Source organism: Patagioenas fasciata, chromosome 21 (assembly GCF_037038585.1).
Source record: "Patagioenas fasciata isolate bPatFas1 chromosome 21, bPatFas1.hap1, whole genome shotgun sequence".
NCBI lineage: Eukaryota > Metazoa > Chordata > Aves > Columbiformes > Columbidae > Patagioenas > Patagioenas fasciata.
Genome location: NC_092540.1, coordinates 1,690,882 through 1,716,725, shown reverse-complemented (window position 1 = coordinate 1,716,725; position 25,844 = coordinate 1,690,882). Strand labels below are relative to the sequence as shown.

Genomic DNA, 25,844 nt, shown 5'->3' with positions numbered 1-25,844 from the left:
GGCAACGAGAGTTGTGCTATAAACAAGCACTAAATGAACCACCCTCCAATAATTCTGATGAACAACCCGAGCCTTTGTGAACAGAACCGACAGTCGCGTACGATAAAGCACAAAGAACCTTCCCCATCCCAGTAATTAAACCCATTTCCCTTCTCCAACAAGCAGGGAAAAGAGTTCGGAATAAACTAGAGAAAAGGCTAAACTGTTTACTCACCATTTTTAATACTGCCAACAACTAGAACAGATTGGAACTGTACACACGACAAACTGGGGAGAAAGAGTCGGGGTGCAACGGTTCGGCAAAGGAATGTACGGGCCGGTTGGGAACGGCGCTACGGTAAAAACGCCGGCAAACGGGGATTTGGCACCACATATACAAAGTAAAGGCATGCGCGTCAATACAGCTGAGGAGGCTCAGAAGAGAAAAGGCCCTTGGTAAATGCAGAACGAGGTGCAACCCTTCGCAAAACCGCCCACCTGCTTCGACCGAAAAACGCACAAGAACCTCAAGGGGTTGGTTTGAGCAGCTCTGGCGCAGCGGGGTCCGTCGCACCCCGTCCCATCCCATCTCTCCAAGGGATGCGCTCACCGTAAAGTTGACTCCGTTTTACCCCGAACAAAGCTGGATTTGGGTACCGGTGTAAACCACGTTCACCCCAACCCTAAGCTGAAACCCCTCGCTGATCCTGCCGCAGGAGCTTCTTTCCAAAGGGGCGCGGGAGCAGGACGGTGACAAACGACGCGGCAGAAGAAGCCGAAGCGATCGTCAGAAGAGCTCGAAGGATCCTTTAAGTAGTTGCAGAAATATTAAATCCTGACCATACCAAGTGTTAAAAACAAGGAGTTCCTGCTAAGAGGAATACTTCTGCATGATCTGGTCACATGTGCATAGTTAAGTGATTTGTTTGTTTTTATTTTTAAAACAACATCTGTTTGCAAACAAAGAAATCAAATTTTAGTAAAGTTATAGTTTTCTTGATGGAAAAAAAAACAAACAACGTCAAAACCAGACTAGTGGTGGCTTGTTAACCGAAGAAAAAGAGAGAAAGCTACATATCGAAAGGTCTGGAATCCAGCACCTCCCCTTCACAAGAGCTGTACACACTGGAGATCACGCCATGCGAACGACGCCAGGAGCATCTAGTACACTAACAGTTGTCCCATCTCGACCTACACTTCAACATCCCATATCAAGAAAACAAAAAATAAAGGTCCCTAATACAGAAGATTGTGCTAAAGAATGCGACGGTTTCCGCATGCTGTTGGTGACCCTGGTCCCGGTCACGCTCGCCGCCGTCCCCGCCGGGCAGCAGAGACCCCGCTTCTCTAAACGCCGCATTGTAAAACCTGCGGGGAGAAGAGCGAGGGTTAGCGAGGGGACAGCGTCACCAGCACCGACACGGCACAGAGGGCTCGGCGGCACCGAGGGCTCAGCGTCACCTCCTTCCCGCTCAGTAGAGCCCGCACTCCTTCAGGTTGTTTTTGATGATGACGTCCGTCACAGCGTCGAACACGAACTGCACGTTCTTGGTGTCGGTGGCGCAGGTGAAGTGCGTGTAGATCTCCTTGGTGTCTTTCCTCCGGTTCAGATCCTCGAACTGGCACTGGATGTACGCCGCCGCCTCCTCGTACGTGTTGGAGCCTGAAAAAGATAGAAGATCCCTCGCTTTGGCCAGCAGTTCACGCTACAGAGATCTTTTAAGTCCACATTAAGCTGCTTGCAACCATCTGCCTTATCCAGCTCCAAATCCACCGTTAACCCCTTCTGGTAAATCTCAGGTCTATTCGCAGCTCCTGCTCAGTGACCTTGGACGAGTCACTCACTTCTGTGACCCCGGCTCGGAGGGGCAGGAGGGGACCGTTGTGCACTGGCTATGGTGACGCTCCATGCAAGAGACACGTGGTTATAGCAGGAGAGCGACAAAGGAACCAGCAGGTTGGAAGGAAGGGACGTTTAAAGAATAAATGTGAATGCCTTGAGCGGTGCTGAGGGGAAGCACCATGTCTGTGCAGGGACGGGCAGCAGAGGCCGTTGCCAAAACACAGACACAGCAGAGTGGAGAAGCGAACGAGGATGTGGATAAGGTTCACAGCCTCTAAAATTGAAGTTAAATGAAGGTATTGTCCCAGTAATGTGTGGAAAATGCGGAGTGACCTCCATTTGCTGGAGTGCAATACTTTGCTATTCGTACTTCGGGCCATAAAACACACGGACAGCGGGTGTTGTGAACCCCACACCCCCACGGGTGCATCTCTGCTGATAAATGAGCTGTCAGCTAACTGGACGGCCCAAGAGACAGAATTAAGCGAATAAGATAAGCCTGTCAGTTCTCTTGGACTGTGTAGGCTTGGACTGACTCATCCCTGGCCCTGGTAACAAATGAAACAGTTTCCCCAGGCCAAGCTCACCCGTGTACTCCGGGTAGCAGATCGTGAGTGGACTTTTCTTAATCTTTTCCTCAAACAGGTCTTTCTTGTTCAAGAAGAGGATGATCGATGTGTCCGTAAACCACTTGTTGTTACAGATGCTGTCAAACAGTTTCATGCTCTCGTGCATCCGGTTCTGAAAAATAACAGGAGAAGGACGATGCATCATTGTGGAATTGTCAGGGGTGGACATGGGGACAACCTCCCTGTGACCAGGGCTGGAGAAAACCTCATTTACCCATTATGTCTATCAGTTTCTGGGGAAATATACCACAGGGAGTGCTCATCCTCACAGCCAGAACTGTGCCTACCCCCATACAGGACAAGTTGGCACTTGCTCCCTCCTCCCTTTGTGGTGCCACACGCCGGTAGCTGCACCATAACGTACCATTTCCTCGTCCTCGGCCAAGACAAGGTCGTAATCGCTGAGGGCCACGCAGAAGATAATGGCCGTCACGCCCTCGAAGCAGTGGATCCACTTCTTCCGCTCTGATCGTTGGCCACCGACGTCAAACATCCTGGGAGAAGGAGAAGAGCCGCCTCAGAAGCTGCGGAGACGTCCCTCCCCGGCCACCACGCCGGCCACGGGGACGGAGGAGGCTCAGCTAAGGACGTCTAAACACACAGGGTGCAGGGGACAACAGGGACACGAGCACAGTCACAACCCCGAGCCCGCGGGATCCCTGTGCTGGGCACTGCAGAGGCCAAACCTCAAACCCTGGGCTCCGTTTTGGGCCCCTCACGACAAGAAAGATCTTGAGGTGCTGGAGCGAGTTCAGAGAAGGGAATGAAGCTGGGGAAGGGGGAGAAGGAGGCTGAGGTTGGATATTGGGGAAGATTTCTGCCCAGAAAGGGCTGTGGGGCATTGGAACAGGCTGCCCGGGGCAGTGCTGGAGTCACCGTCCCTGGAGGGTTGGACAGACGGACATGAGGTTCTCAGGACATGGACGGACTCAATCTTAAAAGGTCTTTTCCAACCTTAATGATTCTACTATTTTAAAATCCTTCTCAGCAGGAAGAACGAGGTGTTACCTCCAGAGCTCTGCAGAAGTGTGCTGATTCACCAGGCCACGCTTGTTTTGTTCTCTGTCTCCTATTTCCTTAGCAACCACCCATTCACCTGACTGGACTGCAAACACCCACTCCCCGTCAGCCCTTCCAGTCCACTGACACCACGGCTCACACAGGATTACCTGCAACACCCTTACCTGCAACACCCTTACCTGCAACACCCTTACCTGCAACACCCTTACCTGCAACACCCTTACCTGCAACACCCTTACCTGCAACACCCTTACCTGCAACACCCTTACCTGCAACACCCTTACCTGCAACACCCTTACCTGCAACACCCTTACCTGCAACACCCTTACCTGCAACACCCTTACCTGCAACACCCTTACCTGCAACACCCTTACCTGCAACACCCTTACCTGCAACACCCTTACCTGCAACACCCTTACCTGCAACACCCTTACCTGCAACACCCTTACCTGCAACACCCTTACCTGCAACACCCTTACCTGCAACACCCTTACCTGCAACACCCTTACCTGCAACACCCTTACCTGCAACACCCTTACCTGCAACACCCTTACCTGCAACACCCTTACCTGCAACACCCTTACCTGCAACACCCTTACCTGCAACACCCTTACCTGCAACACCCTTACCTGCAACACCCTTACCTGCAACACCCTTACCTGCAACACCCTTACCTGCAACACCCAACTGGGAGCCAGCAAAAAACTAATGGGGTTAAGAAACACACTCATGTATTAAAAAAACCCCCAAACAATCTGGGAGCAACTGTAGTTTAAAGGTTGCAGAGCTGCTTACAGCATTTCTGTGTATAAAAAAAGAGGTGCAAGTGTCATGGATGGCAAAATATTGTGAAGAGAAGCAGGATTGCCCAGGATGTTCTGAGGGACTGCGACTTAATTAAATCAAGCCAGATAGAAGTCAATATCCGAGAGCTATGAAAATCATAAATATTGATTTGTTATCAGAGCAGACAAGAGAGAAACTGCCCAGGCTGAGCCAAAAGCGATGCCATTTAGCGATGCCAACAAGGCACAGAAGTGCTGCTCAGCTCACTCCAATCTATTTAACTTAAATCGTCCCCATGGACCACAGGAGGAAAGATGAAAATCTCGGCGAGGATACGAGCTGCTTACTGAGCTTGTACCCTTTGCTGTTCCTGCGCGGGGGGATCTGGAAAGGAACAGCATCCTCGACAACTCGGCTTCGCCAAACTAATCCAAATTCAACTCACAGCGGCACCGAGGCTGCCTCAGCCCATTATTAATGTCTGAGATTTAACATCAAGGCTTCTGTCACGGGAGAGATGGCAGCTCGGGGCTTTAAGATGTATTAATGCTTTCCTTTGTGGAGCAAATCCCTCCGAGACGAGACATCTCGTGTCTCGGGCTCCGCACATGATCAATGACTCCAGGCAGCTTCGGGAAAGAGCGATTCCCTCTTTGCATCAGGGAGGCACGACCGAGCGCTCAGCCGTTTCGCCTCAGAAATGCGGGTTATAACGATTAAACGGAGTCCGCCCTCTCCTCCCCTCGTCAGACGTGAGGATTCTCAGCAGAGCGGCGCACGGCGCGGCTGGGAACGCTAATCCTAACACATCACGACAGCAGACGCGTTCTCCCTGGACGCAGCAGAAGCCGCGTAAACAGCTCGGTGATGCAAAGTGTTCAGGCTTTTTTGTTAAAACAATTCTTAAGACAGTTCAGGAGCCAAAATGCTACTGTTCTCCCCCCCAAAAAAGCGTGCAAACAAGTCAGATTTTATAAGCAATGCTTGGATTGTTACAGCTCTTTCAAACACAAGCTCAAAATAAGCAAATAAATGCTTATTTCCAGGCTCTGAGCAACAAAGATTTGAAGCTGTTGCCACAGAAGGGAACCGGTCCAAGATACGGGTGCTGCTTGCTCCTACACCCACGTTACGGGACAGGAATCCCAGCCGTGGGGCTCCGGGCTGTTTGTGGGGAGCGCGTGGGGACCCAAAGCGAGGATTTCCTAAAGCAGCAGATGAGGAGTGGGGAGCAGAACTAAACCACAGCCGCTACGGGGGTTAGAGGAGCTGGGTTAGGGACACAAAGGGACACTGCCCAGACCAGGCTGGATGGCCGTGGGGACACGTGTGCCCCGTCCCCGTAGTGTCACACTGAGGCCGCCAGTCCCCATCGCGCTTTGTGTCACTCGGCACCATCACCTGCAGCTTGGCCAGAGCAGCATGCGGGAGAGCTCTCATCTCCCACTTCCATGGAAAGGGTTAAATTCAAACTCAAAACCCAGGAGTCAGTGTCCTTTTAGTATATATCTATTTTTTTGGATCCTGTAAGCAAGCAGTCAGTACCTGTGTCTGCGATTCCAACATAAAAGCAGCTGAAAAGAACAAAAGAAGGCAAAGAAAAGTCAAACGGGTATCTCCAGTGAGCAATGCCGGGAGAGAGGGAGCGTAACGGAGGCGAGGAGGACGGTTACACCGGGGCGAGACGCGTCCCAGCGCAGGTGGGACCCGCAGGAGCCACCGCAGCCGCGGGGACCAGCGCTGCCCGGTACTTACTTGAAGTACAGGTCCTTGAAGGTGAAGTGAGTCTCCACAATGCCCGTGGTTTTAACCCTGGTCCGCAGAACGTCCTGCTGAGTCGGAATATAGGTCGGCTGGGATATTCTATCCAAGTCATTTAGGTAACTAAACCAGAAGAGACAACACAAGAAGAGCTTTTTTTAGTCTGCTCACTCGCCATGAATCTTTTATAAACTGCAGAAGAAAGTCAACACGGCATTTATTCATCATCTTCACATAGCGCGGACCTCAAAGACACAGTGAACCCTGCCCTTGGGTCTATCCCGGGGCTGATTTTCGTGGGTTTTGTCTTTTTGTGACCCCCTCCCCAGCTGACCTTGCAGCGGGTGCTGGGGAGGGAGGTCTGATAAGCAGCTCACACGAGAAGTGCTGCTGCTGCACAAGCCGTGCCAAGGCTGGGATCTCTTGGGGCAATTCAAGGCAGTCAAGGTCTTTCGCATCAAAGCACAAGGCAATAAATCCAGCGGCTCGCTTTTAAAGGGCAAGGAGACATCAAATGAACCAGGAGGAAAGAATTAAGCCTTAAGAATTACCCCCCAAACATTCGCCTCCTTGAGCAAGAGCAAACCAACACCACGGCTCCAGCTCCCCAACGCTGCTCCTCCGCAGCATCGAGGCAACGCGCCCAGAGTCCCTTTGAAGTCGGGCACAGAAATAGAGGTCTCTATCATTTCCAGAAATCCCGCTCCGGCCAGCAACACCTCCAAATTCACTTTTCCTGCTAAGGGGAAGGCGATGGCTCCTGCGCCCGCCAAGGAGACGACGATCGCTCCAGCATTACCTCCAGCACCTATGGCCACGTCCCCATCAGGAGTGGTTTCTCATCAATAAAGCACCGTGTGACTGAGATTTTAGTGGCACAATGGCTTTGCACTCCCCAGCGAGCATTATTGCAGATCCCTTCTCAACCATGGCCTGTCCACTTGAAAGCTGCACCAGGAGCCCCAAATTTCCACTCGCCTTCATCACCAACTGATCAACATCTTCCCCCTCCATACATCAGCTCCAGCATCTCTGGCCACGACTGCCGGTATATTTGCTGGTCTATCTGCAGAGCACCGACCTATCTTGTAAAGCCCAGAAGAACCCAGCCGACCCAGCAGGTTCCTGCCCATGCTCGCCCGGCCCCGCAGGGTCTGCTCCTCCAAAGCTGGGATCTGCGAGAGGTTTTAGTCCAGAAAGGGCCAACTCCCCTCATTCCTCTCTTGCATTTAGCAGGATGATAGGTTTGTGAATGGCTCTTCAACTAGAAATGCAGCACCCAAAACTCAGACTTAGGATTTGCTTTAGTTTCAGCTCAGTAGAACAGAATTTGGAAGGTACTTACCCTCGTTAGGCTTGTTATGAAATATTTCTGCTGAGGAAATAACACACCCAGATTTTTTCCATTCTCCCTTTCCCACCAGCGTGTTTTACTGGGATACGGTGGTTTAGAAGCTGATGAAGTGCTGCTTAAGAACCGACCCAGCAAATCCCAGCAGGTCTGGGTCACAGAGCCGCCCGGCATCACCGGAGTGACAAATGTACAAGTCGAAGCGGTAAAGCATCTGCTCCCAATTGCCGGCGTTCCGCACCAGCAGCCTGGGCACCGAAACTGGTATTAATTCCTACTTAAAGGCTTTTGAGATGGGCAGTGAGGAGTGAAGGGAGCCGGGCAACTCCCACCAAAGGAATAGCAGAGCGCTCATCAATCAGGGGAGCAGATTAAGCAGCGCTCTCCCCGCAAGCTGCCTGCAGAAAAATAAGCTTGGCCAGATTAATTCCATGCGGACTCAAAGGGCAAATAAATACCAGATCCCACAGAAATGCTTAAGCAGCTGCAAGATCCAGCACAAGGGATTTCTCGGGAGCAGAAGAGCCACACAAGCGTGTGAGCAGACAGCATCCTCCAGCCATCATCATCATCATCATCCTCACCTTGCGGGATGCAGTTGGCTTTGCGGGCAGAGGATCCAGCTGTGCCCACCCAACAGAACCAGGGGCTGTTGTGACAGGACAAGGGGTGATGGTTTTAAACTAAAGGAAGGGGATTCAGGCTGGACATGAGGATTAAATTGTTGGCCCTGAGGGTGGTGAGAGCCTGGCCCAGGTACCCAGAGAGGTGGTGGATGAACCATCCTGGAGACATCCCAGGCCAGGCTGCACGGGGCTCTGAGCAACCTGAGCTGGTGAAGATGTCAACAGGAAAAGCACCATCTGACGCTCGTGGTTTTGAGCAACTCATAACCCACAACCTGCTCCAGTCTGTCTCAAAGTTTGACCACGTTCCTCACCAATATTGTTTCAGGAACTGAAAACATAAACCTTACCAAATCTTTCTTACACGAATCCTTCTCCATCCCACGCAGTTTGAATCCCTTTGCTGAGGTTGCCACGCTAGTTCCGCACCTCGGATCCCTGTATTTACAGAGCTATTTCTCATGCTTCACCACCACCCTGCACACACAAGCTTGCAAAAGGACAAGTTTTGTTTTGTTTCCCTCCTTTTCCCACCCTTCACACAAGGGCTGGAGTGAAAAGCGCTGACCGAAAGCCCACAGCGCAACTCGTGTTTGTTTTAGTGGCCCTCCAAGCCTTCTCAGCACATCCCACCCGGGCTGGCACCGCTTCAATGTCTGCATGTGTGAGAATCCGCAGCTCCAGTGCTATAAGAAACCAGCCCAGCTCAGCTCATACCGCTACAAGATGCACCAAGAGGTTCTGAAGCCGACAGCTTTCAGTCGGTGAAGATAACGCATTTCCCCTCCTCCACATGCTCACGCCAACCCCGGGATGGTTATTTTCCTAACAATTCAGCCGTGTTTCCTTTTAGCACCGGGAAGAATGCTTTCAAGGCCACAAATGGCTCTGAAAGCTCTGAAAGATTCACACAAAGCTTATTCTGAGTGGTTATGGCAGCCTGGGCTCCGGGAGGGGGAAGGAGGGGCTGTGAACACCCTGCCCGAGGCTCAGCAGCAAACAAAAGCAGGGAGAGGGGATGTGAGGGCAGAAAGACACAGGTTTGGTACCCGAATGGGTTGGTATCTGCAGCCAAACTCCAACTTGGAAGAAAAATTTATCACTCACTCCCATCCATGCAGCCTGAAAATGCAAAAACTGTTGTTCCTGCACAGGCTGAGAGCTCGCACCGTTCACCACCTCGAGCCAAGAGGAAAACAGGTGAAGACTGGATGAAACACTTCTATGAAATGCATTTCTTCTGCAGAAGTCTCCCTCCCGCCTGCCCTCGTGTTTAGCTGGATTTTGGCAGATTAAGCAAAGGTAGCAGAGCGGGATCTCTCGGAAAAGGGAATGTTCTGCACTACATCCATCGATTCGAACGCTCGTTTGGGCCAGCAAAGCCAGACCCGCGCCTGCAGCTGATGAAAAAGCTCGTTCACAACCTTGAGCTGTGGTCCCGAGGTGCTGCTGCTCCAGGGGAATCGCGAAGGAGCAGCAGGAGGATGATACATGGGCTACAGGCTCGGGCTGGGAAGCAAAGAGGAGAGAAAATAACAATAAAAAACCCCCACACAATGTAGGTTTTATCCAGCGTCATGTCAGGGAATTCAGGCCAAAACTGCCACCTGGGAACAAGACAAGATGTGCCAGAACGGAGAGCGGTTGATCAGGAACTGGGCTAATTGCCTGTGAGACTGCAGTTAATTACCTACAGGATCTGCAGACTGGTGCCCGCAGGAGCTTCGGGAAGAGCAGCAAGAGCAGAAAGCACGTTTGAGATACTTTGTGTGCTTGCTGACATTTCCAAGTGTCTGACAGGGTCACTGAGGATGCACGAAGCAGCAGCGGCCTCAGCACCCACAGCTGGGCCACCAAACTCTGCTTTGTAGCTGCTACACCAAGAATTGTGCACAAAGGCCTGAAACGCTTCTCCACGGCACTGACTCCAGACGGGAACGCTGATCTACGGAGGTGAAGAGAAACGGGAAGTTGCAATAAAGCAAGTAAAAATATAGATATTTGAAATATCCCCCCATCCTGGCTTGTAGCAGCACTGGTAAAAGTAAATTCCCCCAAGAGAACTGTGCACAAAAGCACCTATGTGCCCACCACCACAAGAAGGGATTGCAAAATAATCCATATTTTAAGCGTGGAACTAATTGGGTAATACCAGAAGATAAGGCAGGTCAGGAGCCACATGCTGAAAGGAGGAAAATAAGATACGGCCTGAATGTTCATCTGGGCAGCTCGTTCTGGGCAAGCCTGGGATCCTGCAGGAAAAAACAGGCTCTGAACGGTGCGGTCGTGCTCTGCGCTGAAGGAACCTGCTGGCAGCGCTTCCTCAGAGCCGAGTTGCTCGGCTACCGATGCAAAATAAAGCTGCTCTAGTGCAATTTCCTGTGGTCTTGGGACAGGAAGCAAAATCCTCTGACGCGCCGATCAGGGCAACGCCACGCGGGTCATGGCGGGGCTGACGCCGCTGCCCGGCAGAGCACACGCCAGCCCACGACTGCAACTGGTCCCAGAGCTGTTCTACACGTACCGGTACCAGAACCGGGCGCAAGGGGGTTGCAGGTATTCAGGAACAGGAGGAACGTTCCAAACTCCAGTCTCTGCAAGGCAGTTGGGTCAAGTGGGCACCTGCTAAAGAAGATTTCTGCCCTCTCTCCCCAATGTGCTGTTTCTGACCCATTTCTGCCTCGCTTTCTCTCCCATGTCCTCTTTCAACGCTGACCACCGAGACCACAAAGCCAAAATTCCACATTTTAGCTTCCTCCTCCAGAACCACTTACACCTTCTGCCCTAAATCCTCTGCTCAAAAAGTCCTTACACTTCCCTTTTCTTCTCCACATCTTTTCATTAAATTATCCCTTCGTTCACCCCCTCCTCATCCCTTCCTTCTCCCTTTGGATGTGCAGTTTCCTCCTTGCACGCACACATCTGAGAAAGCTGGGATGTCAGCTCGCCCCGATCTAAACCAGGACAGTCCACCAAAGTGTTACCAATTCAGATAAATTCCTTCTTTTCCAGCTAAAAATGCTCTGTGCAGACAGAGCCTGCGGCAACCGAGCTGTGACATAGCTAAGGTTTCTTTATAAAGCACTTCCAAACTAGTTTGGTTAAATGGTTAAGTGCTGAGCTGGACATGGGGAGGCACACTGAACCCAACCCCATCCTTTTGGAGCCTCAAGTGTTTGTTCCAGAGATCAAGCACGTGAAAGAGGGAAAAAAAAAGCAACAACTGCTTTGCTCATTAAAAGTAACATTTTCCCCTCCATGCACTAACCTGCCTCTTGGAAATAAATGAGGCATTTAGTCAAAATTCTTGTTAAGCAGCCAGCAGCAGCCTATTTATCTAGTCGTAACTTCCCAACTGTGTGCATTCTAGAAGCGGCGCAATAAGCAGGTTCACTGACAGCCACAGGAACAGAGCGAGAGCCGTTCAGGGAAAAACTCTGTGAATATTGATCTGCCAGCATCAGGAGATCCCACCATTGGAAACCGTTGCTCCTCACAAACCTGGGAGTTTAACAGGAGCTCATTTTCAGGAGGCGCGACTCCTGTGCGCGGGGATAACGAAGGTGACAGAGCGGGTCACCTGCTGTGACAGGCACCTTCATGCCAGCTGGGGAGTTATTCTTCCACTAAAAAGAGTTTGGCAAATTCAGCTCGGCACAAAACAAGGAATGAGGGTTTGTTTGCTTGTTTTTCAACGCTACGTACGGGGAGGACAAACAGTAAAGCTGACTTTGCTGAGCTAAGGCACAAAGTCACCCCAAGGGTTTCTGTCCACCCCTCGCCACTCGAGCGCCACGTTTTGTCACCTCGGCCCTTTGTGAACGATGCTCGCTCAGCTCTGGAAAGCCCAGAGGCTGGTAAATGGTTCTTACTAGGAGGCGGAGTCGTTGAGCTGGTACTCTCTGGATCTGCTGAAGCAGGCCTGCACCCCGCCGTCCCTCCACAACCGCTTAATGACGCCAGCCAGCTCGGCGGTCATCACGCCTTCCTCCGCGCTGCCCGCGAGCACGAACAGCTGGCGGGCATCGTCCTGCGGGAAATGAGAAACCAAAGCCGTTAGCACCAATGCCCATTCATACCTTCACAAATTGCAGCGAGGCTCAACATCAGGAATGACCCCGGGGGCTGTGGCAGCCGCTCTGAGGAACCGCGGCTCCCTCTCTTTGCTGCTCTTCTCCCCTAAATCATCACGTTACTTTTCTCCCGTGGTCAGAAAGGTGAGTTCTGGGTAAGAAGCTCCAGCCGTGGGGTGACGCGCTGATCCGGCTGGCACAGGGCGCTGTGCTCGCCCCGGTGCCGCAGGGACCAACGCGCAGAAACGGGCACATTCAGTAACCCGCGTTTCAGAGGAAAGGGAAGAACATCCATGTGCTGCTATAGACTGATGAACTAAATGATAAATTGTAGGTTTTAAACAGGGAAACCTCTATTATAGTGCCATGCAGCATGGCAACAAGGGGAAGCTTCAACTTCCGCCACCCTGAAGCGCTGAACGCTGGTAACAGCCCAAGGAATCGGTAGAATTGGGTGGGGGGGGAAGCGGGGCCTCAGACCCCCAAAAAACTAATAGGACAAGTATGAGTAGTGAAAATTATGAAGAGTTATTTGGCTCAGCTTAAAAATTAGCTGGCACAATGCTGTGAAACACTAGAGAGGACTGATGTTGAGTAGTTTAAACCAAAACTGAGAATCCTCTTAAATATTCAAATAGTTTAGATACAGGTTTGGGGATTACTTTTATTTTTTGAGCATTCAAACCACGGATGGTTCTCACCCGTAACCTCAGTAAAATACTTGAGGCTTTATACCAGTAACACATGACAGTTTATGAAAGGTCTCGCTGTTGTATCCTGTAACAAATCACATTTCCACTGTGAGTGTTGTGGACTGAATTTCCAGGATTCAGTGACACAATTCGCAGCACAGACTCAGACTAAGGGGAATAAGTGAAATACTTACGGCTCTGGCAACTTCCCCAAAGTCTATCTTTAGCCTTCCCATGGCTCTTATGATGGCGATGATGGACTGGATAGTATTGCTGTAGACAACCACTTTATACTGTTTGCATTCCTCCTCCGAGTAGCCGTCCTCATGAATAATCCTGGAAGGAAACCAACGTGTCAGTGCCCCAGCCAAACCAGGAGGGCCCCGCCGATCGCGTCTTTCAGCTCGTGCAAATCGCGGTTTACACGCCTGCGCTCTCACTTACTTCATCTGCTTCACAATGGTGCTTTTCCCAGACTCCCCAGCACCTGAAGAGCACAAAAATATTGCAGTTAGTAAAAGGAAAAGCGGGATTGTGCATTGCTGCTGGTGACAGGGATGGCTGAGGAGCACATCCACAGGTACTTCCCAGGTTTGACTTACAGATGCTGACAATTATTTCGCATTCATCTGCTATAAAAGAAAAAGAACACAACCTAGAGTTTCTGCATCTCCAGACTACGCTTTGTGATCACTGAGGCTGTAACACCTGGGAGGCAGCTCTGGAAGCCGGGGAGAGGATTGATCAGACAGACACTCATCAAACAGACGTTCTCCCGGCCCAACAACCGCACTCCAAGGCAGCCCTACGGCTCCGTGCAGCACCGGCTGCCGCTGGTACCGGGCTGTGCGAGAGAAAAGCCTGAGCCTTGAATAACCAGGTGTGTGCAGCCGCAGATCCTGGAGCATTTTCACCCAGAACATCTGATTTGGAAGCAATCTCACATGTTGTAGAGCAGGAGGGAAGCAGGAGCAGCACAGAGCTCAAAAGCACGTGCAAATTGCTCTTCAGATCCAGGTGAAGCAGCTTAAGATATTCAAGCCCGGAAAAACATCACTAACTCAGAGCAGGAACACCAAATTTCCTTCTTTGCTGAGCACAACATTGGCCAAATACCGCCCATCATCTTTCAAACTAATGTGCTTTTTCTACAGTGGAAAGACGAGGTGCAAGTTTAGCGTAGCAGTGAGTGCCCCGATATCGCTCCTGTGCTGGGTACCTTGGAAAAAGCTCCGGCAAAATTCAAAGTAGATACCTGTCTAGACTTGAAGCGGCAACTGAGGCGTCTGTGAATCAGCAGGAGGAAGATGAGGGACCGGGGTTCCTGCTGGAACCCACAGCTAGGTGAGACTCACCCGGCACACCCATCCAGCCGCCCACAGAGCACGCAGGGCAAACGCTCACTTATCAACACGCTCCGTTCTCTGTCATTCCCCACAATACGAGGGTTATTACTCTGGGAAGGGGAGGATGAAGAGACCCGCAGGTTTAGCTCAGAAATGAGCCTTTGCCACAGGACATTTCCCATTGAAATCTCAGACCCGTGGCGCTCGGCATCACCAAGAGCAGAGAAACCTGCCCTGACTGCCTGCAAAAAACCAGCTCGTTAATCTGTTTTTCACCGCTTTTCCCCCCAAACCACGTCCCCTTCCGCAGGCCCGGGGCAGCAGCCGATGTGTTTGCGCTGCTCGTGCGGCAGCACCTGCTCCGGGACCCAAAACCAGCGCGTGATTTGGTTCATGGAGCTGGGCTGTCCCACGGTGACACGTGCCGGAACACGCGTGGCCTTAGCGTGTCAGCGGGAATCACAAAACCGCAGTTTTCACTTTCCACAGCCACTCTCCACAACCCCGGTGTCTGAACACCCCACTGGCCCAAAACAGTGTTTTCTCAGCCCAGAGGCCCAACAGCAGGAGTTTAGAAGAGGCTTTTGAATGTAACCTCTCTGGCTTTCATTTCTCATCGTCATATTTGCTGTCATTTCCTCCTTAGATTATCTTAAAATAATCTGCTTGCTGCAGCAGGCAGCGCTGAACTGGTACTACCTGTCATTTGACTGACAAAACAATATCAGCTACAATTATGCCATGACAACACAGCCAAGTCGGTTATACAACACTAATTCAAACCATATTCCTTTAACTCCTTCCCTTCTCGTTTCCAGCCCCCGCACACTTCAGCAGCAGCTCTAGAAGAGCAGCAATCACGCTCTTAGAGGTTACTCACCCTTCTAATACTCCACAGGTAGGAAATAGCAACCCAAACCCTCTAAAGCTCCCTCCTGACCAACACACAACCCCGATTCGGCTCCCGCAGCAGCCACAGCAATGAGGACAAGTTGCCTCCCCTGGGATGTTACTCCCAAATGAGTTTTTCCTGATATTCCAGGTTCTCTCCCAGACTTGCTTTCTGTTCCTACAAGAGTCATCCAGACAAGGCACCTCATTAAACTCCCATTTAGAAACGTCTGCCCTGCAGCTCCAGAACCATTTGCCGGGAGCTCCCGCTGGGGTGGCAGCTGTTTGTGGATGTGACGGGCATCATCTCATCTCAACTGCTCCGAAAAAGCAGCATTAACGCTGCCCGTATCTATTCTGAGCCACCTGTGCTACATCCTCCCACGCAGCACAACGCTTTTCCAGGGGCTCCTCTCACTTTGTGCCTTTACTTTTATCTTATCCCTCCCTGCAAACAAGGCCCACAATCATTCACGTTTTATTTTCCACCCTCGACATCTCCAGGTCTCACTTCTGTCCTTTGAAACTTCTCTGAACATTTGCAGATGGACACACAGCACAAGCTGCTCGTCTCCTTTCTTCGGCTCATTGCGGTGCCTGGAAAGGGTTCGCACATAGAGATCCATGTTGGACCTACTCAGTAAACAGCTTTTAATCCGCACCCTTTGTTCCCTGCAGCTTCATTTACCCCAATCCGTGGTGTTTGCACTTCTAGGGTGGCTTAAGCCTGCAGTCAAGTACCTTTAGTAGAGGGGAAAAAGAGCAGGAATTTAAATGCTACTGAAACATTGCTCCAACCTACAGAAAACTGATGCTTCACATTAGAAATTAAGATGAGTGCAAGTGGATGGAGTTACGCTGGGATTCTTATGGACTGCGGCCTCCGGGATCGCCGGCAGGGACCAGACGGGGAGGTAGAAAGAGCTCGAAAATCACAACATGTGACGCCACATCCTACTGCGTTCAAAAAGTATGAAAGTCGGAGCGTTACTGGGATGTTTCTCACTGTAAAATAACAGCAAACTTTCCCTTTGCGCTCCCATGAGCACAGCACACAGTGAACACGTTTCAGCACAAGGAACCGAGGCTGGCCTAAGCACGGATGTTGTAACTCCATGGAAAAATGGTTTCAGAAGCCTTAACTTCTCTTTTCTACAATTAGCAGCAAGGAACCTCTGTCTGCCCCAGCCCTGCTCGCACACCAAGAGCGGCTCATCTGCGATCACAGCTCCTCCAGCCCCCCAAAGAGCCAAATAACAGCCCACGTGGGGTGAGTTGGGCAGCAGACGGGTCCCTTTCCCCTCTGTAGGAGGGAACCTGAGCAGCTTTTGGTGCTGGGAGAGCCGTGCAGACAAAAAGAAGAGAAATTATCACCCCTGGGGAAGCCGCAGGTGCTCCTGTAGAAGATGGGAAGCCAAGGAACTTGACACGCCGGAGATTACAGGGAAGGGAGCAAGAAGCGAGCGACCAAAACCCAGCTTAGACTGGGAATTACAGGTCTAAGCAATTACATGCTGGATAAAACGTTTGATTTTAAACCAGTCACTTCTTAACTCATCCTGCTCGGGAAACGAGGAGCGCAGGCTGAGCTCTACACGCGTCCTCCAGACAACAGCATCCAGCTCGCTGCTTCCCAAGGTACAATCTCCTCTTCTAAAGCTGTATCACAACTGTGTTAAACCGTATTTCAGGTGGGGAATTCCTCCCCCAATTAAGGAGAAAAGCCCTGCGGCATCTGAAAGTTCCTGAAGAGAAAGCAGGTCACTGCTGACACAGATTCTCACTAGAAACACAGCAGAGATGCACCTGGAATATCCATTAACGCACAAGCGAGGGACACAAGAATTAGTGAAGTGATGTGTTGCTGAATTCCAGCCTCCCGAGCACAGCGTGCACAGCTTGGAACTGCAGCAACAGCCCCGAGCGGCTTCCAGACCTCAGCAGGAGCCCTGCCAGGCCGTTCCTGAGGCGGGATGATGCCGCAGCCCCTGCTGACCTCCGAAATGCACGGGAATTTCTCGGTGTTTCCAACATTCCCTCTTAAACAGCTCAGGAATAAGCCCAGATGTTTCACTTGAAGAGCTGAAGCTGTGGGGCTGTGTTACAGAGCCGACCCGAGTGCGGCTGAACCGCCCGGCCGTGCTCACAGCCCACCTGCAAACCCCAAAAAATGAACAATCTCCCCTCTGAGAGACTAAAAAGGGGCCAAATCAACCGCAAAAAGCAGCTGTGAGGAGTCCAGCCCCTAAAATACGAGAGGAACCATCGCAAGGATGGAGTAGAAGCTCCTCAAGCCACCACAAGCCCCGATGGACGTTATCTCCCTGATAACACAGATGTTTCCTTTTGTCAACATTGATCCAACAACCCACCCGGCCAAGCACATGCAAATACTTCCCCTTCCACACAAACACACTCCTGAGAGTTTCCCACAGCCCTGCCCTCCTGCTTTTGTTTCTGGAAGGTTGAGCCATCAGATCCTCCTCCTCTTTGCCGCTTCCCTCCTGGTTTCCAGCCTCATCACGCTGAACTCTAATCCTGACGTTCCCATCCTCCTGCACGGGTGTTTCTGAGCAAGAACAAGCTGCCACCCCCACCAACACTCCTCCCATCTCCCCTTGTTCAGAGTTCTTTATTTCAATACCCCCCTGGAAAGCTCTTGGATATCATGAGGCCAAGAGAGGTTCAAAGAGCCACAGAATCAAAAGCAGTGAGAGCTGTGCTGGGAATCAGCAAAAGAGGAAAACACACGAGAGAAGTGAGCGGTGTCATACTACCGGGCCCCAAAAATGCAGTTATTGTTAGAAAAGTCAACAGGAAGCAGGACAGCTTAGCGTGACACTTGCGCTTTTACAACAACAACTATACATCAGAAAAAAAACATCTATACCAATAAAACAGGGCATATGGGCTGACTGAAGCTTAACTCGAAGGGAAGAGCAGCCAACGCTGCAGCACGAACCACCTGAGGCTGTCGTTGCCTCTGGACAAATGAAAAAGGAGGCTAGCTGAAGGAATGCCATCTTGAAAACATAATTAACACGAGCCTGGGGATCACCTCGGCGGCTCTCGGGCTCTGCAGCCGAGGAGCTGCACGGTTCCACTTCGCACAGGCACTTCATGCTGCAGTTGTGTTTATTTTCCATACGAATCTAATCATGTCTCCATATGAAAAATAAATCAGGGAAAGAACCAGTCTCACATATCTCATTCAGCCATTCAATATGCCTTAAAACGTTGCTTGCACGAGCCACAAAAATTCACTTCAAACCATTGAACTGTAAATGTCTCAGTGATGAACATTAACCCCTGAGCACCCAAGTGCTGTGTTTTACAAACCTTTTTCTTTTTGCCTCTAACGGTCAGGGCATCAACCTTGTTTTACTGGCCGAGCTGGGTGTCTGCTAATGCGCCGACACCGGATCTGAGGGACCGTCGGTGTCACCAAGAAATTGCTTCAGGAGTTGCAGAAACAGGCACTAAATCACACAATCACAACCTTAAGGAATCAAAGTTTTCTTCCTGATAAAATTAAAGATGGAAACTGGAAAAAGGAAAAATAGGCAGTTTGGTTTTTTCCCCCCTCCTTGTGTGGCTGCTGCACTAGATCTTAATGACCGTGTAAACTCAGAGGAGCGGCTGAGTAAGAGGACAACTGGTTTACAACCACTTGTAGCCACAGACAGACAGAAACTGTTGATGTTCCCCCATTGTCATCTCTTGAGCACAATAAATATTGAAGAAGTGATTGTATAAGTGAGTCTTCCAGAGAATCCAGGGCACTGGTCCTACGGGGGATGCTTATTTGCAATCAAAATCTGCATGGCCAACATGCAGGAGCATCCGGGTGACAACACTGGCATCCTGAACTTCGACAGCACCAGCATCCTGAACTTTGACAGCATCCCTTTTTACCTTTGATGTAAAATAATTCCTTGCACAATCACCAGCAACTTGTATCCTAAACACTCGAAGAAGCCCCAAATTCCCTCCTCCCCCAACCAGAGCGTTCAAATCCTTCCCCAAACCAGCTGCCAACACCTCGTTCTCTTGAGTAAAAGGCCCCTTTGCTCAGTGAAGAGCCAGTCTGGGACTTCTGGTTTGCAGTTGTTTTCGCAGCTCTTTGAACAACGCTCCTGGGAGGTTGTTTTTTTTCAACTAATTGCGCCTGCTGTCGAGCAGCGCGGGCTCGAGCCGCCCGCTGATCGGCCACACGCTGCCGCGATGTGTGTTTTGGCTGGAGATCAAACGGACGCCTCTCCTGAGCACCCGTCTCACCGCCAGCTCCTTACGTTCAGACCTACGTTTTTATGTTCTTTATGTTCAGATTTAAGTTTGAAGCGTGATGAGAGGCGTCCAGCGAAGTGCTGCAGCGTGTCACAAACGCAGCGAACGTCTTCCCTGTCGGGAGAGTCACCCCTGGGTGTGCTTCACAGCAGCTTGTTCATCCTCCAGATATCCACGGGATAACGCAGAACACCGGTCCTTCTCGGGTAGGATTCACATCAGTGGGTGCTCTCAGCGATGTGGGATAAAAGAGGAACCTTCTAGTCTGCTTGGACACTAGCATGGGTGCAATAAACCAGAGAAAGGCTTATAAAATGGAAATTATATCAGAAAGCAACTTGGAAGAGAAGGGAACAGTGGGAAGAGAACGATTTGGAAAAGATTTTCAATAGCCTGGTCTCCTGAGTATCAAGTTTCTTCTTGTGATGCGCCTGTTTTTAAAAAGTCAAACATCCACAGGTTCTGATGCAGGGACAACAGTCTCAAGTTGGCAAAAACACTTATCAAAATAAGCAACCGGGTGGGGAATGGACCATTAGTTCCCCCGCTGGGGGAAAAGCTCATTCCTCAAACACGAGGGAGTTGAGGGCTGGACAGAGACCCCAAAACACAAAAGCCCAGGAGGCCAAGCTCCCGCTCGCCCCACAATTCGGATCCTGCGCGTTGTTTGTTTTTAAAGATAACCCGGCCAGTGCCCGCCTGGTAACGAGAGAAGGTTAAATGAGGCAGAGAAGTTACCAAACACCAACTGAGAAAACAAGAAACAAGAGACAGGCATCGGATCGCTGCCCGGTACCCAGGGGAGCACGCTGTGGATCACCCGAGTCTCAACACCCCGTTCACTAGATAAATAATCAGCATCTGTCAGTCATTTCAGATGCAAACCCTGTTTAAGCCATGAGAACACTGTTGCTCGATCCCACTTACATGAGGAACAAGCGCTTTTTGTATCTAAAGTGAGGAATATCATTCCTTTACAGCTACAGCTGCTTAAAATTTTAAAAAGTCGTGTTCTAATTAAAAAAATTCCCCTTCGTAGCACACTCTGCTCTTCCAAGAAAAGTTATTTCAATGCTCTGCCTCAGAATTTAATGAAACTTGAACCATGTCCAGAGGGCTCTCGGGGGATAGGATGAAATCCCAGTTCCCCAGCCCGTCGCTCCCATGCGGAGTTGAGCTGTGTGTCAGAAATCGCCTGTCCTCAGCATCCTGCTCTGCATACGTTCTTGGAGGACAAATGGCAGAACTGAAAACCAAGTAGACGATACAGAGATCCTGGGCTTGACCCTCAGCCCCACGGGTGGGAACACGCTGCTGTGAGCTGTGGCTTTGACACCTGAACACAGGGAAATACCAGCACCAAGACTGAAGCTGCCTCCATCTCGGGTAAGTACACATGTATTGGGTCCTCCAAGAAGCTGAACGCAAAGACAAGAAGCGCTGAGTCTTCAGATAGAAGATCTGACCCGTTATCAAAGTGCTCCGAGCATTCCCCGCTGGGGAGCGGTGACCAGACAGTCGGGACATTTCTGCACAGAGATGGGGACGTCTCGGACATCGAGAGCAGCTTTCACAGGCACTGATCTCTTCACAAGTCCCACCGGTTGCCTCTTTATAGGATCAGAGAATCATTTTGGTTGGAAAAGACCCTCAAGACCATCAAGTTCACCCCTTTCCCAGCCCCGGCACTGTCCCATGTCCTGAGAACCTCATGTCCGTCTGTCCAACCCTCCAGGGATGGTGACTCCAGCACTGCCCTGGGCAGCCTGTTCCAATGCCCCACAGCCCTTTGGGGAAGAAATTGTTCCCCAGATCCAACCTCAACCTCCCCTGGCGCAACTTGAGGCCGTTTCCTCTGCTCCTGGCGCTTGTTCCTGGGGAGCAGAGCCCGACCACCCCTGGCTCCAAGCTCCTTTCAGGCAGTTCAGAGATCAGAAGGTCTCCCCTCAGCTCCTGTTCTCCAGCTGAACCCCCCAGCTCCCTGAGCTGCTCCCCATAAGCTAACTGGACTGAAATATTTCATTTCTGTCTTGTGAAAACGCAGCTCGTGGCTGAGCCCGGCTGCCACGTGTGAGAAAAATCTCCACATGGCCACGAGTCACAAGATCCACACCATGGACCTCGAAAAGCTCCACACACAGCTCAGGAGTCACAGAGGATAAGGGCTCCCGCAGGTCCCCCATGCAGGGTCCCCATGTCACCTCCTGCAGCCCAGCTGGGGAGGACACTCAGAGCCACTACTGCAGGGCCAGGACAAAGAGACCCACACCCAACCCCAGAGCTTCGTGTCACCTCTCAAGGGAGGAGTTCCAGAGACGGGGAGCGGCCAGGTCTGACACCCCAACAGTCCTTCCACCACAGGGACCCACAGCAAAGCAGCTGCGCTTTGAGAAAAGCTACTTCTGGTTAATGATATTATAATGAACTGCAACAGCCTGGCCCCAATTTGCATCCCTAGAAGGTTCTATGCAAACCAGAGCAAAATCTTGTTAAAGCTTCAGTGCTGAGGAGGCTTTGATGAATTTTGGGGGGAAAAAAGGTTCGAAAAAAAAAATCAGGCTCAGCAAAAAGCTGAGGCCTCCAGGAGCAGCAGAGCTCACAGTTTGCTTGGTTAGTTATGGAGATGAAGGCTATTTTAGAACAAACTTATGCTTTTAATTACTTTTGCATGAATTAGCAGGACCACTTCAACATAATTACACAGAGTATGTGAACCCTGTAAAATAGTAAACCAGGCTGAATAACGGCGTGTTTTAGGCACAAACAGTTCAACCCTGGCTGTACTCGCACAGTCAGAGACGCAAAAATGCCATTTGCAGAGAAGCAAAACCGGCTGGATTTGGCAACGGGACAATTTTGTGCATCCAGCAACGAGCTTTGTCACTAAACGTCACACAAAAGCCTCCCCACAATGTGCCAGAGCTCCCGAAAGGCGATGAGGAGCCAAGTTGGCACCTCGGCCAAGCAGGAAGGCTCCTGCACCCTCCTCCAGTTTGGTTGCTCGTCCCCCACTGGAAAAACCCCAGAGGTTTCGACGTCAGTGAAACTGCATGTCCGTGCCTGCAGAGACGCGTTTTTCTGGGGGCAAACGGGGAGAAAGAGAGGCAAACAAAGAGCAAAAAAGAGAAAAAAAGGGGGGCAAAGCAAAAAGGTGATCAAAAAGGGTCAGTGTTTCGCTGAGGGATTCAAGTGAGCGCTTGCAGGCTGCTTCATGCTGTGAAAATCCTTTACCTGTTGCTGCAAACCGCTGCTGGCATTGGCACACAAAGCAATCCCATCCCACGGGCAGGGCTGGCATGACCTTGGCTCAGTCACCAGTCAGTGCTCAGGTTTACTTTTGGTTTATTAAAAAAGAAGGAAAACGCTCAGGAGTTGCTCAATGTGCAGAGTTGTGAAAGGGAAATATCCGACCCACCTCCTGTGATCACCAAACCGCAGCGGCTCGGGAAGGGAGCGCGTGGCTGAAACCCCCTCTGACCCCTCTGCTTCCTCCCCTGCCCAGAAAAGATGCTTGTGGAAGAGGGGAGGAAGTCAAACACACCAAACCCCCCCCTATTTTGGGTCCATCACTGATTCACCAAACTGTCCAAACACCAGAGCTGGGAGAACAACCACCCCTTGTACCAGCACGAGCCTCTTCTTAACCTACATAAATCTGCAAAGCCCAAACTAGGGCAGTTATTTTAACGGAGCTGGGGAAGAGCGTATGGACTCCAGGCTTTATAGATTATAAATATATATATATATATATTTCCTCCGAACTCCACTGCATCAGCAGTACTGCAAGAGTTACATAAACCACCGCATAATCTTACAACCAGTTAATGATACGAGACACTGTGTATCCTACACATTGAATACTGTGTCATGAAAATGTTTGTTCAAACAATGGGAAAATAAAACCCTCCCAAACTTTTCCATCAGCATCTCAATGCCTTCCTGCCAGGATGTTTGTTCCCACGGCAGATAATTTTCTTGTGGCAATTAACCATTCTGCTTTACCTGCACGTTACCCAGGCTGCGTGTGGGGAGAGTGCATTTCGGCGTTTCCCTTTGATCGCCAGGAACCATTACACTCATTTTTAAAACAAGAAAGCCATGACATTTAAGAGAGATTGCAGCTCACAGCCAGGTGCAAACCTGACCCCAGATAGGTTGGCTTTTTTTAAATGAGGGTAGATACAGATCACTGCTAAATTATTCCAGAACTCCGGAGTAACGACGCACACGAGCCCTGACCTGCAGACACACTCAGAAACGGAGCGATCGGGTACTTTGCTGCCATCCAAAGTTAACCAAAGGCCAAAAGGCAGCTGCTGATTGTACTTTTAAAAGCCTCCTTGGTCTCTAGTGCTTTAAAACTGATTATTGTACAAACCTGGGGAAACTCCCTCAACTCCATCGCTTGCTGACGAGGTCAGTCTTGGCCCTGGAGCCATCAGTGTCTTTTCAGTATCACCACAAAGAACAAAGCCACAAAGGAACAAACAACTGAGATATAAAAACATGAAGGGAGAATATTCCATCCACAGAATTTGCGAGCGTTGCTTATTAACACCAAAACCAACGCCTGGCGAATAAAGAATTATCTTGACATGCAGCCAAGAAGTTTTCTACATGAGCACAAGATCGCAAAGCTCACAGCACCTCTCGCAAGGGTACAAATAAAACCAGGCTAAATGGAGAAAAACCACAGGGAATCTTAGGACAAGGATTGCTTGGAAAGCAGAATTGTTTGTTAACACGTCCTGTTCTAACAGGAGACACTTGGCACCGTAGTTCTGGTCCTCACGAACTCAATCTGTCTCGCCCAGGTGGAAAATGTCACCGTAGCCAAAAAAAAACCCCCCAGACGTCAGGAGAGGACGACCTACATGTCCAGATAGTGCAGCCACCACCCCACACAACACTGCAAGGAAATGGTGTCAGTCACAGCCGGGGGATTTCAGAGACCGGTGGCTTTTGCCTCCTCTGTGCCCAAGTTATCATCACCCACAAGAACTTCTGAGCGTGGAGCAAACACGGCAAAACTTCCCTGCTGAGGAGAACCTGCCATTCTCCTAAAGAGAAATATTCCATTCGGCTCCTCTCAAAACCCACAAATGCATTTTAGCCGGGAAAAATAAAAGCACAGGGAAGTGACGCTTCCCTTCTCAGCTGAGATGGCACCAGGGCAGCAACAACACTGGTTTAGCGACACCGACACTGGTTTCACACGCCTGCTACTCTGCAGAACCAGCTCGGCTACACTGAACTGAAATCACCTCCCGCGCACAGCCAGATCCCATCAGAGGATCCGCAGTAGTGCGGGGAACCCGGCGGGGTCACTGCACCCCGTGCCAACACGGGCACCGCTGGTCCCAGAAACACGGGTGCCCAGGGGGTATTTCCAGCCAACTGCATGATAAAAGGGTTTAATTCCACAACCCCATAATGAGCAAAAAGCTTAACAGCCAAGCCCCAACAAGATACCATCTGTATCTGAACAAGCACAAGCGCTCCCTTCACTCTGTCCCACAAACCCCGAGATGAAAGGACGTCTGCGCCAGCCCAATGAGCACCTTCTGCGCTCAGAGGCCCAGCCCGAAGCCACCGGGGAGGGACCGTCCCCTGGAGCAGCCGGGAGGGAACAGCTCAGCCAGAACCAGGGCACTTGCTTCATCAGGCTGGTAAAAAGCCCCACACCAGGACAGCAGCAGAGTCCCCTCGGCCCCGGGAGGGAGGACAGGGGTGTCCTCCCCTCCTGCCCCAGGAGGAGATTGGGGACACAAGGTGGGGTGAGGGGACAGGAGCGTACCTGGGTTCAGGGACCTCACAGGTGATACAAAGGCAGAGCTCCCACTTAGAGCAGCCGTGTCCCAGCCCCCCCAGGACCCTCCAGTCCCTCCCCACCGCTGCCCCAGGGCTCCCGTCGGGATTCTGACCCAACCCTTCACCGTCCTCACACCTCCCCGGGCTCCCTCCCACCGCTCTCCCACTAAAGATCCTTCAACCTCGTAGATCCCCTCCTCAAAGACCCCCAGGCTCCCTTACATTCCCCCTGAGCCCTGGAAAGCCCCAAGGCCCCTTCCGAGCCCCAGAGACCCCCCAAACCCCGCGGGCCCCGGCGACACCCCATCCCCCTCCCGGAGCCCGGGAACCCCCCAAACCCCCTCACTAAAGCTCCCCTGCCCCCCCTAAACCCCCCCTCGGCGCACACACCCCAACCGCTGCCGCCTTCACCCCCTCCCGACCCCAGGAGACCCTCACCCCCCACGGCGACCCTCCCCAGAGCTCTCCCACCCGCCGAGCCACCTCACCGCCCCCCAACCCGCCCCGGCCTCTCCTCACCGAGCAGCAGCAGCTTCACCTCCTTGGCCGCCTTCTCGCCGTCCTCCCGCAGGTTGCGGTCGATCATTTTACTCCGCTCCACCGCCGCTTTGTCCTCGGCGCTCAGTGTACAGCCCATGGCGGCGGCGGGGAAGGCCGGCGGGCGGCCCAGCCGCCGGGAGCGGGCGGCGAACGAAGCGGGGCCGGTACGGGGCTGCGCCTCTCGGCCCGGGCGGCTCCCTGAGGCGGAG

General features: G+C 51.4%; 1 protein-coding gene across 1 annotated transcript; it reads right to left on the bottom strand.

Annotated features, from left to right (window-relative positions):
• Positions 1-203: 203 nt before the first annotated feature.
• On the bottom strand, positions 204-25,844 carry GNAI3 (G protein subunit alpha i3). The gene is made up of 9 exons (XM_065854294.2): positions 25,615-25,844; positions 13,205-13,247; positions 12,955-13,096; positions 11,868-12,025; positions 6,013-6,141; positions 2,816-2,945; positions 2,410-2,563; positions 1,441-1,642; positions 204-1,347 (listed from the first exon to the last, which is right to left on the bottom strand). Exons 1-8 carry the CDS (start codon positions 25,730-25,732, stop codon positions 1,452-1,454), a joined length of 1,065 nt encoding a protein of 354 aa, XP_065710366.1. The 5' UTR covers positions 25,733-25,844; the 3' UTR covers positions 204-1,347; positions 1,441-1,451.

What these genes read in the sequence shown, in the direction of transcription:
- GNAI3 (XM_065854294.2), bottom strand. Translation starts at nt 25,732, where the DNA reads ATGGGCTGTACACTGAGCGCCGAGGACAAAGCGGCGGTGGAGCGGAGT. An exon ending in TTGGGGAAGTTGCCAGAGCC is followed by an intron (nt 12,026 to 12,954) that starts GTAAGTATTTCA and finishes CATTTCCCGCAG; the next exon opens with GACGATGCCCGCCAGCTGTT. An exon ending in TTCAAGGACCTGTACTTCAA is followed by an intron (nt 2,946 to 6,012) that starts GTAAGTACCGGG and finishes TCCTTCTCCCAG; the next exon opens with GATGTTTGACGTCGGTGGCC.